This window comes from Nerophis ophidion, linkage group LG01 (genome assembly GCF_033978795.1).
Source record: "Nerophis ophidion isolate RoL-2023_Sa linkage group LG01, RoL_Noph_v1.0, whole genome shotgun sequence".
Taxonomy (NCBI): Eukaryota; Metazoa; Chordata; class Actinopteri; order Syngnathiformes; family Syngnathidae; genus Nerophis; species Nerophis ophidion.
Window position 1 is genome coordinate 38,101,972 of NC_084611.1, and position 15,470 is coordinate 38,117,441.

The 15,470-nt window shown below is 42.7% G+C and overlaps 2 protein-coding genes across 6 annotated transcripts in view; one reads left to right on the forward strand and one right to left on the reverse strand.

Moving 5' to 3' along the window:
* The first annotated feature begins 1,186 nt into the window (after positions 1 to 1,186).
* LOC133558151 (uncharacterized) overlaps positions 1,187 to 15,470 on the forward strand; it is a 192,932-nt gene continuing 178,648 nt past the window's right edge. The window contains exons 1-2 of the mRNA XM_061909353.1: positions 1,187 to 1,241; positions 1,698 to 4,097. Of these exons, the coding sequence (XP_061765337.1) occupies positions 1,187 to 1,241; positions 1,698 to 2,497 (855 nt within the window). The 3' untranslated portion in view covers positions 2,498 to 4,097. The remainder of the gene's footprint in view (positions 1,242 to 1,697; positions 4,098 to 15,470) is intronic.
* Positions 6,214 to 15,470, reverse strand: part of LOC133553664 (protein prune homolog 2-like) — a 149,442-nt gene continuing 140,185 nt past the window's right edge. For 3 of the 5 annotated variants that reach the window (XM_061902162.1, XM_061902157.1, XM_061902150.1), the window contains one exon: positions 6,641 to 6,819. In XM_061902162.1, coding sequence (XP_061758146.1) covers positions 6,789 to 6,819 — 31 coding nt within the window. In that variant the 3' untranslated portion in view covers positions 6,641 to 6,788. Of the gene's footprint in view, positions 6,820 to 15,470 lie in introns of all 5 variants that reach the window. The other 2 variants (XM_061902133.1, XM_061902142.1) reach the window with 2 other exon arrangements.

Sequence of the window (15,470 nt, forward strand, 5' to 3'; positions counted from 1 at the left end):
CCATCCCGGAGGAGCTCAAAGTAAAGCCGCTGCTCCTCCACATCAAGAGGAGCCAGATGAGGTGGTTCGGGCATCTGGTCAGGATGCCGCCCGAACGCCTCCCTAGGGAGGTGTTTAGGGCACGTCAGACCGGTAGGAGGCCACGGGGAAGATCCAGGACACGTTGGGAAGACTATGTCTCCCGACTGGCCTGGGAACGCCTCGGGATCCCCCGGGAAGAGCTAGACGAAGTGGCTGGGGAGAGGGAAGTCTGGGCTTCCCTGCTTAGGCTGCTGCCCTCGCGACCCAACCTCGGATAAGCGGAAGAAGATGGATGGATGGATGGATGGCACCTTTTAAGGTTTTCTTAAACCTTACCAAAGAAGCCATGTCTTCAGCTCATCACTGAGTTCGTTCCACAATTTAACTCTTTAAACTGAAATACATTTGTATTTTATATTCATTCTTACTTTACCTATTTCAAAAATCGATATGTCCCGTAAATTATATTTTTCTCCCCTTAAATGAAATAACCTAAGAATACAAGCTGGAAGGCTGTTGTTCTTTACTCCAAACATAATTTCCATTGTTTTTAAAAACACAATGTGTGAAAATTTCAATACATTAGAACTTATGAATAATGGATTGGTATGTTCATAGTAGGACGGTTTGTATATCATTCTTGTAGGAGCCATTTAAGGCATCCTTATTTTTGAGTTGGCATTTACTTTCTTTTGTCACTAGTTGGCGGGCTTTTTGGTTGAGCAGTGCAGGTGGGAAGGGATATGTAGGAGCACAGGTGAGCCAAACGAGGAAAGACTCAGGTATGGGAGCACAAACCGTTCTTAACAACGGCAGACAACAGCAGGCAGCAACAGGCAGGAGAACCTATAACACAAAATCACTGCAATAATCCCGGTAATATTTAATTCACCCTGCAAGTCATTCAATAAATATGCATAAACTGGATTTCCGACTGGACCTCACTTCATATGCAATGTTTGCTACTGCGTAGGATCACTCCATCAAACTTGTTTCATAATGACAAAAAATTTGAACATTTGAAGGTGAAGATTGCCATTACAATTCTAATGACCCTTTTTTGAAATTGTATTATTGGGTCTATGTTTGTTTTATAAACCTTTCCCCAAACTTCAACACAATCTGTTAAATATGGAAAAATTGTTACAATAGCGCCGCATCGTGGATGTGCGGGGAGTGTCGCCTCTCGATGCACGGGATCAAAACAAGCAGGAATGAAGGTAGGAACAGGTTTTGATATAAAAATACAAAAGAACACTTGTACAAACGGTAAAATAAAAGTGTGCCAATGCACGGGAAGCAGAATACAAAACGTTAGCAATAGGCAGAGTTCAAAAAGTCCATAAAGCGCGAGTCGAGCGCGCGGAGGCTAAGCTACACTTAGCAGACAGAATACAAACATGAAGACAAAACTCACGTAACTGATGCGGGTAGCAAACAAACCGGCCAGGCAGAACAAAGGTAGCAGGCGGGCTTAAATACAAAATCAGAATCACAGACAGGTGTGCGCCTGACACCAGTGCAGGTGAAACAAATGACAAAGCCATGGTGACGGATGTAAACAAGGAAGTGCTCAAATACTTGGATCGGCAGAGTCCAAAATGTGATCAAAACATACACAAAAGCAAACAACAAACGATCCTTGAAGTGGATCGTAACATCACCCCTCCCTTAAGGGGAAGATCCCAGATGCCCCCAAAAAAAAAACATACAGAGAACCCCCCTCCCACAACCCTGGCGGAGGGTCGGCAAGTCCCCTGTCCCCGAATCCACCGGGGACATTACAAGTGGCGGCGGCGGGTGGAACGCCGCTGCAACCAAAGTCTGGGCGGGCGGACCCACAGAGGCCATCTTCGTGGCTGACGAGGACCAGGGTGCGGCCGCTGAGGAGGACGTTCGGGGTACGGCCACACCCGTGGCCGGAGCGGAGGTGGATGCGCCCGCTGAGGGGGACGTCCAGGGTACGGCCACACCCGTGGCTGACATGGAGGAGCAGGCACTGATGCTGGCAGAAGGGCAGGAGCTAGTCTCAGCCGTGGAGCAAGTACTGGTATCGGCCGCAGAGCAAGTAGTGGTATCGGCCACTGAGCTGGAGCCGGTTTTGGCCGCTGAGCAGGAGCTAGTATCGGCCGCTGAGCAGGAGCTGGTGGAGCAGGAAATGGTTCCCCCCGCGGAGCAGGTACTGGTCTCTGCCGCGGAGCAGGAGCTGGTATTGGCCGCTGAGCAGGAGCTGGTATTGGCCGCTGAGCTGGTACTGGTGGAGCAAGAAATGGTATGCGCTGCGGAGCAGGTACTGGTCTCCGCTGCGGAGCAAGAACTGGTATCGTCCGCTGAGCTGGTACTGGTGGAGCAGGAACTGGTATCCGCCACGGAGCAGGTACTGGTCTCCGCCGCGGAGCTGGAACTGGTATCAGCCGTGGAGCAGGCAAAGGGACCCACCGAGGAGAACAAGGAGAAAGGCTCAGACATGGACTAGAACTACGATTAGAACTAAGGATAACGCTAGGGCTTGGGCAAGGACTTGGGCGAGGACCAGGACTAACAATCAGACTAGTGCTTTGACAAGGGCTTGGGCAAGTACCAGGACTTAGTCATACCAGGGTTTGGGCAAGAACTAGGACAGACGGTCAAACTAGGGCTTGGGCAAGGACTGGGACTAACAATCATACCGGTGCTCGGGCAAGGACTTGGACAAGGACTAGGATTTACAGTAACACTGGGGCTCGTGCAAGAACTTGGGCAAGGACTAGGGTTCGGACTAAGACCACGAGGGAAATCAGAACACGGACTATGATTCGGACTACAAATACGACTCAAACAGAAACTCGGACCAGGACTAGGACTACAATCACGACTCGGAATAGGACTCGGATCAGGACTCGGATTAGGACTAGAACAAAAACTCGGACCAGGACTTGGACTACGACTCAATCTACAAGTCGGTCGACGAGTAAGACTAGAACACGGACTACGAAGACGGTAGGACTTGAACTCTGACAAAGTACAGAACTGGGACTAGAACAAAGACTTATGCACGGACGGAACACAGGTGGAGGAGGTCTAGGAGGCCGTAATGGCTTAACAGGACAGGACACAGGCGGAGGACGTCTAGGAGGCCGTAGTGGCTTAACAGGACGGAACACAGGCGGAGGAGGTCTAGAGGGAAGTACAGACTTAACCGGGGGGAACTCCGGTGAAGGAGGTCTAATGGGCCGGAGTTTCAAGTGCTGGGATAGAGGTGGGAGAGGTTTGACCGGTTGTCGAGGTGGCTTAGTTGTTTGCAGCTGTGCTACCTCCGTAGCACGGCTGCTAATACTAGCACCCCCCCTCCTTAAAACGCGAATTTAGGCGCGCTCCCCGAGGTCAGAAACTGACCCCTAGGGTGGGCGGCGGCATGTTTGGAGGATTGCAGACTCTTCCCCTCTAACCTGTTCAAATTCCTCTCTAAGGGGGAAGGGACAAGGCACAGACTTGGGCGGGAAACGAGAATTACGAAGCGGGGAAGCAAGTGTGGGGGGCCAATACTGACCAGAACTGTGGTGGCGAAAAATGCCCTGATAATAATTAATCTTAGAATTAACGTCATTGTTTGGCGGGTGACTGGGCATGGGGGTGCAATAATTGTCCTTATAAATCTTCTTTAAAGAAAATAGGTCTTTGGGTGACAAATGAGAAAATTCTGAATCAAAAAACTCATCGTCACTGCTATCATCGGAAAAAAAATTCTGTGGAGAGTCTAACAAGGGGTTAATAGTGACATCATAGGGAGGCAGGAACAAAGTGACGTCACTTTGAGTGACAGGGGAGGCGGAAGCTTGTGCAGGGCTAAAGGAGCTAACAGAGTGGTGGTTGGAAACAGGAGAAACGAACAAGCTACCAACCCTAAATGAAAAGTCCAGGGCTGTAGCGGTGGAGTACTTGGCTGGATATTCTGCTTGGTGGGGACGGAGTTTTGGAAGATCCCACGCAAGGTGACGCGTTTCTGCTGGCCGGTTTCTGTTACGATAGCGCCGCATCGTGGATGTGCGGGGAGTGTTGCCTCTTGATGCACGGGATCAAAACAAGCAGGAATGAAGGTAGGAACAGGTTTTAATATAAAAATACAAAATAAAACTTGTACTAACAGTAAAATAAAAGTGTGCCAATGCACGGGAAGCAGAATACAAAACGTTAGCAAAAGGCAGAGTTCAAAAAGTCCATAAAGCGCGAGCCGAGCGGGCGGAGGCTAAGCTACACTTAGCAGACAGAATACAACCATGCAGACAAAACTCACGTAACTGTTGCGGGTAGCAAACAAACCGGCAAGGCAGAACAAAGGTAGCAGGCTGGCTTAAATACAAAATCAGAATCACAGACAGGTGTGCGCCTGACACCAGTGCAGGTGAAACAGATGACAAAGCCATGGTGACGGATGTAAACAAGGAAGTGCTCAAATACTGGAATCAGCAGATTCCAAAATGTGATCAAAACATACACAAAAGCAAACAACAAACGATCCATGAAGTGGATCGTAACAAAAATAAAAGAATAATCTAACATATGCAGGCATTTCTCATTCTTACTTTATAAAACATTTAAGAATAGCAATGGATTTGGAGATTTTTCCCTTAGCCCAGACTTCCCTCTCGCTAGCCACTTCGTCCAGCTCCTCCCGGGGGATCCCGAGGCGTTCCCAGGCCAGCCGGGAGAGATAGTCTTCCCAACGTGTCCTGGGTCTTCCCCGTGGTCTCCTACCGGTCGGACGTGCCCAAAACACTTCCTTAGGGAGGCGTTCGGGTGGCATCCTGACCAGATACCCGAACCACCTCATCTGGCTCCTCTCGATGTGGAGGAGCAGCGGCTTTACTTTGAGTCCCTCCCGGATGGCAGAGCTTCTCACCCTATCTCTAAGGGAGAGCCCCGCCACACGGCGGAGGGAACTCATTTCGGCCGCTTGTACCCGTGATCTTATCCTGTTGGTCATGACCCAAAGCTCATGACCATAGGTGAGGGGAACGTAGATCGACCGGTAAATTGAGAGCTTTGCCTTCCGATCCGCCTGTCACTCTCACGATCCACTCTTCCCTCACTCGTGAACAAGACTTCGAGGTACTTGAACTCCTCTACTTGGGGCAAGATGGTCTCCCCAACCCAGAGATGGCACGCCACAGTTTTCCAGGCGAGAACCATTGACTCGGACTTGGAGGTGCTGATTCCCATCCCAGTCGCTTCACACTTGGCTGCGAACCGATCCAGTGAGAGCTGAAGATCTTGGCCAGATGAAGCAGAGACCTAATCCTGCAGCCACCAAAACAGATCCCCTCAACTTCCTGAATGCGCCTAGATATTCTGTACATGAAAGTTATGAACAGAATCAGTGACATTGGACAGCCTAGGCGGAGTCCAACCCTCACTGGAAACGGGTCCGACTTACTGCCGTCAATGCGGACCAAGCTCTGACAATGATCGTACCGCCACAATCAGACAGTCCGTTCCACCCGAATGACAGAGCTTCTCATCCAATCTCTTAGAGCCCAGCAGCAATTCAAGGAAATACGGTATAGTGCTTTTCTCTAGTGACTCAAAGCACTTTTACATAGTGGAACCCAGTATTTAAGTTACATTTAAAACAGTGTGGGTGGCACTGGGAGTAGGTGGATAAAGTGTCTAGCCCAAGGACACGACAGTGACTAGGATGACTGAAGCGGGGATCGAACCTGGAACCCTCGAGTTTCTGGCACAGCCACTCTACCAACCGAGCTATACCGCCCCGGTCTGGTGTGGAGGATGAACTTGACTGGCCTGCTCAGAGTCCTGACCCGAACCCGATAGAACACCTTTGGGAGGAATTAGAACGGGGATTAAGAGCGGGGCCTTCTCAAACCAACATCAGCGTGTGACCTCACCAACGCGCTTTTTGGAAAAACGATCGGAAAATCCCTATAAACACACTCCGCAACCTTGTGGACAAAGAGTTGAAGCTGTAAAAGCTGCAAAAGGCGGATCGACGTCACATTGAACCCTATGGATTAGGAACGGGATGGCACTTCAAGTTCACATGTGAGTCAAGGCAGGTGGCCAAAAACTTTTGCCAATATAGTGTATAATGTGTCAGTGTTGCAAACAGCCCCTTTAAGTGGAGGTACTGTTCTACTGTATTCCTCAAATGTACAGATAGAGCTCAGAGGTTTGGTATAAGTTTTTTTTATTATGTTCCCAGAAAAGAATGGAATAACAAAAGTTCATACTTTCCTCCAATATTTCTCTCTCTCTCTCTCTCACACACACACACACACACACGCACACACACACACACACACACACACACACACACACACACACACACACACACACACACACACACACACAAAGCATGCACAAGTCACTGCAGAGACATTCAAACATGCCATGTTGCTAACTTAATGACCTCACAGTAATCGAAAGATAGAGTGTTGATTGGCAGCAGCAGTATCTGTTACATGTTTGTACAGTACAGTCCTTTACTGTATGTGTGTCCAAAAATGTTAATAGTGCACGTGAGGTTGATGATCATCAGCGTTAATCAATAACAAAGCCGCTTGGTAAATATTAATAAATGGATTCCAATGAGCACCTTTCCCTTTTGACACTGTGCGTGTGTATGTGGGACCAATTTTTTTTCATTATAGTTTTTTTTTTACTGCTGCTAGTCCGTTCATGCGAAGAGGCACGCTCGTGTTCTGTGTCCGGGAAAGCGACGTCACGGCAAGGAGGCAAGACAAGACGGCGAGCAGCCATTGGTCCGTTCGTCAAATGGCCAGACTTCTCTTCCGGTCGGACCTGAGAGGAAGAGACGATGTCAATGGAACTGGAAATGACAACAGTGAGGGTGCAACAGAATATAGAGCAGGGGTCACCAACCTTTTTGAAACCAAGAGCTACTTCTTGGGTACTGATTAATGCGAAGGGCTACCAGTTTAATACACAATTAAATAAATTGCCAGAAATAGCCAATTTGCTCAATCTACCTTTAATAAATACATTTAAAAAATGTGGTATATCTGTCTGTCATCCCGTCGTACATTTTTTTCCCTTTTACGGAAGGTTTTTTGTAGAGAATAAATGATGAAAAAAAAACACATAATTGAACGGTTTAAAAGAGGAGAAAACACACAAAAAAGAAAATTAGATTTTGAAACATAGTTTATCTTCAATTTCGACTCTTTAAAATTCAATATTCAACCGAAAAAAAGGAAGAGAAAAACTAGCTAATTCGAATGTTTTTGAAAAAATTTAAAAAAGAATTTATGGAACATCATTAGTAATTTTTCCTGATTAAGATTAATTTTAAAATTTTGATGACATGTTTTAAATAGGTTAAATATAGCAAATATCCTTGTCAAAAAACAGAAGCTAAAATGAAGAATTAAATTAAAATGTATTTATTATTCTTTACAATAATAAAAAATAAAAAAAATACTTGAACATTTATTTAAATTGTCAGGAAATAAGAGGAATTAATTTAAAAGATAAAAAGGTATATGTGTTTAAAAAACCTAAAATCATTTTTAAGGTTGTCTTTTTCTCTAAAATTGTCTTGCTGAAAGTTATAAGAAGCAAAGTAAAAAAATAAATGAATGTATTTAAAGAAGTGAAGACCAAGTCTTTAAAATATTTTCTTGGATTTTCAAATTCTATTTAAGTTTTGTCTCAGAATTAAAATTTTCGAGCAAAGCGAGACCAGCTTGCTAGTAAATAAATAAAATTAAAAAAATAGAGGCACCTATTTGAGCTATTTTTAGAACAGGCAAGCGAGCGACTCATCTGGTCCTTACGGGCTACCAGGTGCCCACGGGCACCGCGTTGGTGACCCCTGATAAGACTATTTTGTAAATAATGTAAATATTTCAATGTACATACTATGATGCTTAACTTGTGTGATAACTGTATTATGCTGATAGTATATATTTGTACCATGAATTGATTAACTTGGACCCCGACTTAAACAAGTTGAAAAACTTATTTGGGTGTTACCATTTAGTGGTCAATTGTACGGAATATGTACTGAACCGTGCAATCTACTCATAAAAGTATCAATCAATCAATACAGCAGTGGTTCTCAAATGGGGGTACGCGTACCCCTGGGGGTACTTGAAGGTATGCCAAGGGGTACGTGAGACTTTCTTTTTTTAATTCTAAAAATAGCAACAATTAAAAAATCCTTTATGAATATAATTATTGAATAATACTTCAACAACATACAAATGTAAGTTCATAAACTGTGAAAAGAAATGCAACAATGCAATATTCAGTGTTGACAGCTAGATTTTTGGTGGACATGTTCCATAAATATTGATGTTAAAGATTTCTTTTTTTGTGAAGAAATGTTTAGAATTAAGTTCATGGATCCAGAAGGATCTCTATTACAATCCCGAAAGAGGGCACTTTAAGTTGATGATTACTTCTATGTGTAGAAATCTTTATTTATAATTTAATCACTTGTCTATTTTTCAACAAGTTTTTTTTCAAGAAAGACCACTACAAATGAGCAATATTTTGCACTGTTATACAATTTAATAAATCAGAAACTGATGACATAGTGCTGTATTTTACTTTATCTCTTTTTTTCAACCAAGAGCGCTTTGCTCTGATTAGGGGGTACTTGAATTAAAAAAATGTTCAAATGGGGTACATCGCTGACTGACTATAGAATATTTTCTGTATGTACAGTCGTGGTCAAAAGTTTACATACACTTGTAAAGAACATAACATAACATGGCCAAACAGCACATTTTTTGTGTCATCTGACATCACGTGGACAAACATAACACCTTCTGGAAGAAAGTTCTGTGGTCAGATGAAACAAAAATGGAGCTGTTTGGCCACAATACCCAGCAATTTGTTTGGAGGAGAAAAGGTGAAGCCTTTAATCCCAGGAACGCCATTCCTACCGTGAAGCATGATGGTGGTAGTATTTATTATGCTCTGGGCCTGTTTTGCTGCCAATGGAACTGGTGCTTTGCAGAGAGTAAATGGGACAATGAAAAAGGAGGATTACCTCCAAATTCGTCAGGACAAGCTAAAATCATCAACCCGTAGGTTGAGTTGAGTTTTGGGCGCAGTTGGGTGTTCCAACAGGACAATGACCCCAAACTAGAGATGTCCGATAATGGCTTTTTTTTTCCGATATCCGATATTGTTCAACTCACATTTTCGCATTTTTTTCCCATTGAAAAAATTCCGAGGCACGCCACCAGCAGAAAACATTAAAAAATAGAACTCAAAAGGTCGTTCTCGCAATTGTTGGATATGAATTCAAACCATAACCAAGCATGCATCACTATAGCTCTTGTCTCAAAGTAGGTGTACTGTCACCCCCTGACTTATTTGAACTTTTTTGGTGTTTTCTTGTGAGTAGTGTTTTGAATTATTGTCATGCACTTGCACTAGCATGGCTTAATCTTTGAGATCGCGGGGCACCTGCTGATTGGGCTGGGCATTGCTCTGGTGTATCGTCAAATTCGGAAAACGATGGCAGCCACTCAAGGGGCCCAACGGCTGTTCAACGCAATGGAAGGATTGGGTCGGGCTGGGGGAACACAGACTGGAGCGATTTCTGATTTGAATCGCAAAATGGATCTCATCTTGGAAAAGCTTGCTGAGAAGGAATAATTAAATTGGAATTGGAGAATCCAGCACGGACACACAGAGAAGGCAAGTCACTGTTTAGTCTTCTCGAAGAAAAACAATTTCTTAATCTACAATTAGGAGCCCAGTCTAGATTGTAGTTTTTCACTCATCCTTCCCCGGTGTTTGACCTTTTTCCCCATCTTTTACGGAGCGCCTTGTGGCGAACCATCAGCGTTCCTGTTCTGTAACCCTGTACACTGTTTGTCTAATCTTGAGCGAGTTTGTGCTGAAAACAAAGTTTTGTTGTACTTGTGCAATGATGATAAAGACCTATCTATCTATCTTTCTATCTGACAGCACACCACTGGTGTCAACAGAATCATTACTTTTCCTGTTCTGTAACCCTGTAGACTGTTTTTTTGTCTAATCTTGAATGGGTTTGTGCAGAAAAAGTTTCGTTGTACTTGTGCAATGACGATAAAGACCTATCTATCTATCTTTCTATCTGACAGCACACCACTGGTGTCAACAGAATCATTACTTTTCCTGTTCTGTAACCCTGTAGACTGTTTTTTTGTCTAATCTTGAATGGGTTTGTGCAGAAAAAGTTTCGTTGTACTTGTGCAATGACGATAAAGACCTATGTATCTATCTGACAGCACACCACTGGTTTCAACAGAATCCGTCGTTTTCCACCTTTAATCAGTGTATCAACCCTGCTGATTGGCATTCTCAGATCCTTGAATATATTTTTTTTCCTGTTTTATGCAGTCCAGTTGCCTTTTCTCGCACATCCTTCTACAACTTTTTTTGCTTTCCCCATGATTCAGAATTCCGAAATGTCAGTTCAGCACTGGATGTTTAGTCTTTATTTGAAAGGAAAATGCAAAGAAACATTAAGCTCGAAGACAGATATGTTCTGTACCAGATTATGCTAACCCTGTTTCCATTGGAGTTGGGAAATTGTGTTAGATGTAAATATAAACGGAATACAATGATTTGCAAATCCTTTTCAACCCATATTCAATTGAATGCACTACAAAGACAAGATATTTGATGTTCAAACTCATAAACTTGATTTTTTTTTTTTCGCAAATAATAATTAACTTAGAATTTCATGGCTGCAACACGTGCCAAAGTAGTTGGGAAAGGGCATGTTCACCACTGTGTTACGTCACCTTCTTTTAACAACACTCAATAAACGTTTGGGAACTGAGGAAACTAATTGTTGAAGCTTTGAAAGAGGAATTCTTTCCCATTCTTGTTTTATATAAAGTTTCAGTCGTTCAACAGTCCGGGGTCTCCGCTGTCGTATTTTACGCTTCATATTGCGCCACAGATTTTCGATGGGAGACAGGTCTGGACTGCAGGCGGGCCAGGAAAATACCCGCACTCTTTTTTTACGAAGCCACGCTGTTATAACACTTGTCTTGCTGAAATAAGCATGGGCGTCCATGATAACGTTGCTTGGATGACAACATATGTTGTTCCAAAACCTGTATGGACCTTTCAGCATTAATGGTGCCTTCACAGATGTGTAAGTTACCCATGCCTTGGGCACTAATACACCCCCATACCACCACAGATGCTGGCTTTTGAACTTTGCGCCTATAACAATCCGGATGGTTATTTTCCTCTTGGTTCTGAAGGACACCACGTCCTCTGTTTCCGAATATAATTTGAAATGTGGACTCGTCAGACCACAGAACACCTTTCCACTTTGCATCAGTCCATCTTAGGAGAGCTCGGGCTCAGCCAAACCAGCGGTGTTTCAGAATATTGTTGATAAATGGGTTTGGCTTTGTATAGTAGAGTTTTACCTTGCACTAACAGATGTAGCGACCAACTGTAGTTACTGACAGTGGTTTTATGAAGTGTTCCTGAGCTCATGTGGTGATCAATCCAATCCAATCCACTTTATTTATATAGCACATTTAAACAACAAGAATATTTCCAAAGTGCTGCACAGCCATGTTAAAAACAAGATTAAAAACAATATTATGCTCTACCAATGACTGAATAAAAACAAAAATAAATAAATATAAAACCAATATAAAAACAATATAAAAATAAATATGATAAAAACATTTTTTAAAGGGTAAAAGCAATTAAAACAGTAAAATGGAAATCAAAGTGTATAAAAAACACAAAGGACAACAGAGGACAGAGGACTACACAACTCACTTAGTGTTAAAAGCCAAAGAATAAAAGTGGGTCTTAAGACGAGACTTAAAACACTCCACTGTGGAGGCAGTTTGAACATGGAGGGGCAGAGTGTTCCAGAGCTTAGGGCCGACCACAGAGAAGGCCCTGTCTCCCCTGGTCTTAAGTCTGGTCTTGGGCACCACGAGCTGGAACTGGCTCTCGGACCTCAGAGCGTGCGCAGGAATGTAAATTTGGATGAGGTCCGAGATATACTGAGGTGCCAGTCCATGTAAAGATTTTAAAACAAACAGCAATGTTTTGAAATCAATTCTAAAATGAACAGGGAGCCAGTGCAAACTCTGAAGAATTGGGGTTATATGCTGGCGTTTCCTGGCCCCTGTTAAAAGTCTCACTGCCGCGTTCTGGACTAAGTGCACCCGGGAGAGAGCTTTTTGGCTAATGCCAGCATAAAGTGCATTGCAGTAGTCCAGGCGACTTGAAATAAAAGCATGCACGACTTGTTCAAAAAGGTTAAAAGATAAAAACGGTTTAACCTTTACTAAAAGACAAAGGTGATAAAAACACAATTTTAAAACGCCATTGACTTGTTTGTCTAGTTTAAGATCACTGTCTATAGTGACGCCAAGGTTGGTGACTTTGGGACGCACATAATTTTGCAATGTCCCAAGTCAGTGAGGGCCGGACCAAAAACTAAAATTTCCGTTTTTCCCTCATTCATTATTAAAAAATTCTGTGCTAACCAAGCCTTGACGTCGCATAGATAGTTAAGAAGAGGTGTCAGGGGGCCGTGGCCTTTTGAAATCGGCATATAAATTTGGCAGTCGTCCGCATAAAAGTGATGAAACACTCCATGCCTCCTAAAAATATCTCTAAGAGGGAGGAGATAAAGCGCAAACAGGATGGGTTCTAAAATAGATCCCTGGGGGACACCACAGTAAAGCGGGGCAGAAGAAGAGGTGGCGTCCCCCAGCCTGACAGAGAAGGACCTCTCAGACAGGTAGGCTCTGAACCACTGTAATGCAGTCCCCCTGACACCCACACAGTCTGTCAGGCAGTCTAAAAGAATTGTGTGGTCGACTGTGTCAAAGGCAGCTGTAAGATCTAAAAGCACTAAAATGGCAGAGCTGCCAGAATCAGACATCAAGCAAGTCATTAAAAACCTTTAAAAGTGCAGATTCAGTACTGTGCAAAGCTTTGTATCCAGACTGAAATGGCTCTAAAGTGCTATTTTCATCTAAAAAAGGCTGCAGTTGTGCCAAAACACATTTCTCCAAAATGTTTGACACAAAAGGTAATTTGGAAATGGGCCGATAATTTGACAAATTTGTCGGATCAAAACTTGTTTAAATCAAAGGCTCAACAACAGCTCTTTTACAAAGTGGGGACACAGCCAGAAATCAGGCTGCTGTTGATGATGTCCCTAACAGACAAGTCAATAGTGTTCCAGATTTCTTTAAAAAAGCGAGGAGGATGAGGGTTTTAGCTTGTCGACTATTCCTGTAAGCTCAGGCATGGACACAGGCTCAAAGTGACAAAACATAGCCGAACACTGAGTGGCCACATTAAAACTCAACGGAGAACGAGAAAGATTTGCCCGAATAGAAGCAACCTTGTCGTTAAAAAAGGAGACACATTTTTCACAAGTTTCACTTGTCATCTCCAGTGAAGTGGCTGGATTCGGATTAAGAACAGAACTAATAGTATTAAAAAGAACACATGGCTTGTTGATACTATTTAAAATTAAGTCTGACAAATATTTAGTTTTTTCAGCTTTAACCACACTTTGATAATTTCGACAGTTTTCTTTTAAAATTTGATAGACTTCCAAGTGATCCCATTTCCACTTGCGCTCCGCCCTTCGCCACTCACGCCGAGCTGTGCGTGTGGTTTCATTGAGCCAAGGCTCCTGTTTTGGTTTTGGACGTATAGCTCTGAGGGGGCGCTATACTATCCAGAATCTCAAAACACACTGCTGTCGGTTTTTGATGCAAGGGATCAAAAGTCCGTAATATCATCGCTTACGTGCAGTGATTTCTCCAGATTCTCTGAACTTTTTGATGATTTTACGGAACGTAGATGGTAAAATCCCTAAATTCCTTGCAATAGCTTGTTGAGAAATGTTGTTCTAAAACTGTTCGACAATTTGCTTACAAAGTGGTGACCCTCGCCCCATCCTTGTTTGGGAATGACTTAGCATTTCATGGAAGCTGCTTTTATACCCAATCATGGCACCCACCTGTTCCCAATTAGCCGGCACACCTGTGGGATGTTCCATATAAGTGTTTGATGAGCATTCCTCAACTTTATCATTATTTTTTGCTACCATTCCCAACTTCTTTGTCACGTGTTGCTGGCATAAAATTCTAAAGTTAATGATTATTTGCACACAAAAAATGTTTATCAGTTTGAACATCAAATATGTTGTTTTTGTAGCATATTCAACTGAATATGGGTTGAAAATGATTTGCAAATCATTGTATTCCATTTATATTTACATCCAACACAATTTCCCAACTCATATGGAAACGGGGTTTGTAGCTAAATAGGTCATTTCCATCTGCAGTCCCTGGCTACCTAAATTAAAGGGATACAAAAATCATGCAATAAAATTCACGAGTCATAAAATCCCCTTTCATGGACACATACTTAATATACAATACAACCACACCTCATTTACATCATCACACAAAGACAATACATGCTCTTGTTCACATCTGTCATCATTTGTAAAAACAGCCATGATTTTAACAGACACACCTCACAATTTACAACAAAAATGCTGTCATGGATAAATATAATACACACCTTAGTACCGTGTGAGGAGCTTTGATTGCTCCAAAGCCACTTTTTAACTTCAATTGTAAGATGTAATGGTCTGTGGTCATTGACCTTTAGCGCGCGCACAGGAATTACAAACAAACAGGTCACGGGTGAGGATATGAATCATGATTAACCATTCAAACCTGTTTGTGTCAGCTTTTGTGCATGTTATCAAGGGAAAGTCACTGGGGTATGTGAACTTTTCATCAGGATCTTTCTTTTGTCATTTTGAGTTAGAGAATAAACACATTTGTTTGCCATTAAAAAGCTTCATCCAACCATTAACCAGGAGTGAAAGAAAGGCTTTTGTGTTATCATTCATATCATCCAATAAGTCATTAATTTTCCGAGGGTATTTAAACTTATGAGCACGACTGTATTTGGGATCTGAGCCGAGGATGTCGTCGAGGCTTGTGCAGCCCTTTGAGACACTTGTGATTAAGGGCTATGTAAATACATTTCGATTGACTGATTAATGGATGTACAAATATATATAATCCGGTATCGTCAAATACTGACCATTTACCACGTTGAGTCAACTTGACTTGTAGTTGTAGGAACTTGCTAAAATACATTGAACCTTTTAAAGTTATCTCAACTTATATTTTTCCAGTTTATCTTACATCAAACTAAATGTTGCATCAACCCATGTTTTAATGTCTAAAATACATATTATATAAACATATATCAGTATATATATTATATAATTTATATATAATACATAAATACTACATATATGTAGAGATGTCCGTTAATATCGGACTGCCAATATTATCGGCCGATAAATGTTTTAAAATGTAATATAGGAAATTATCGGTATTGGTTTCAAAAAGTCTCCTCTCTGAGCTGCAACCTTATCGTGGTAGAGGAGTTTG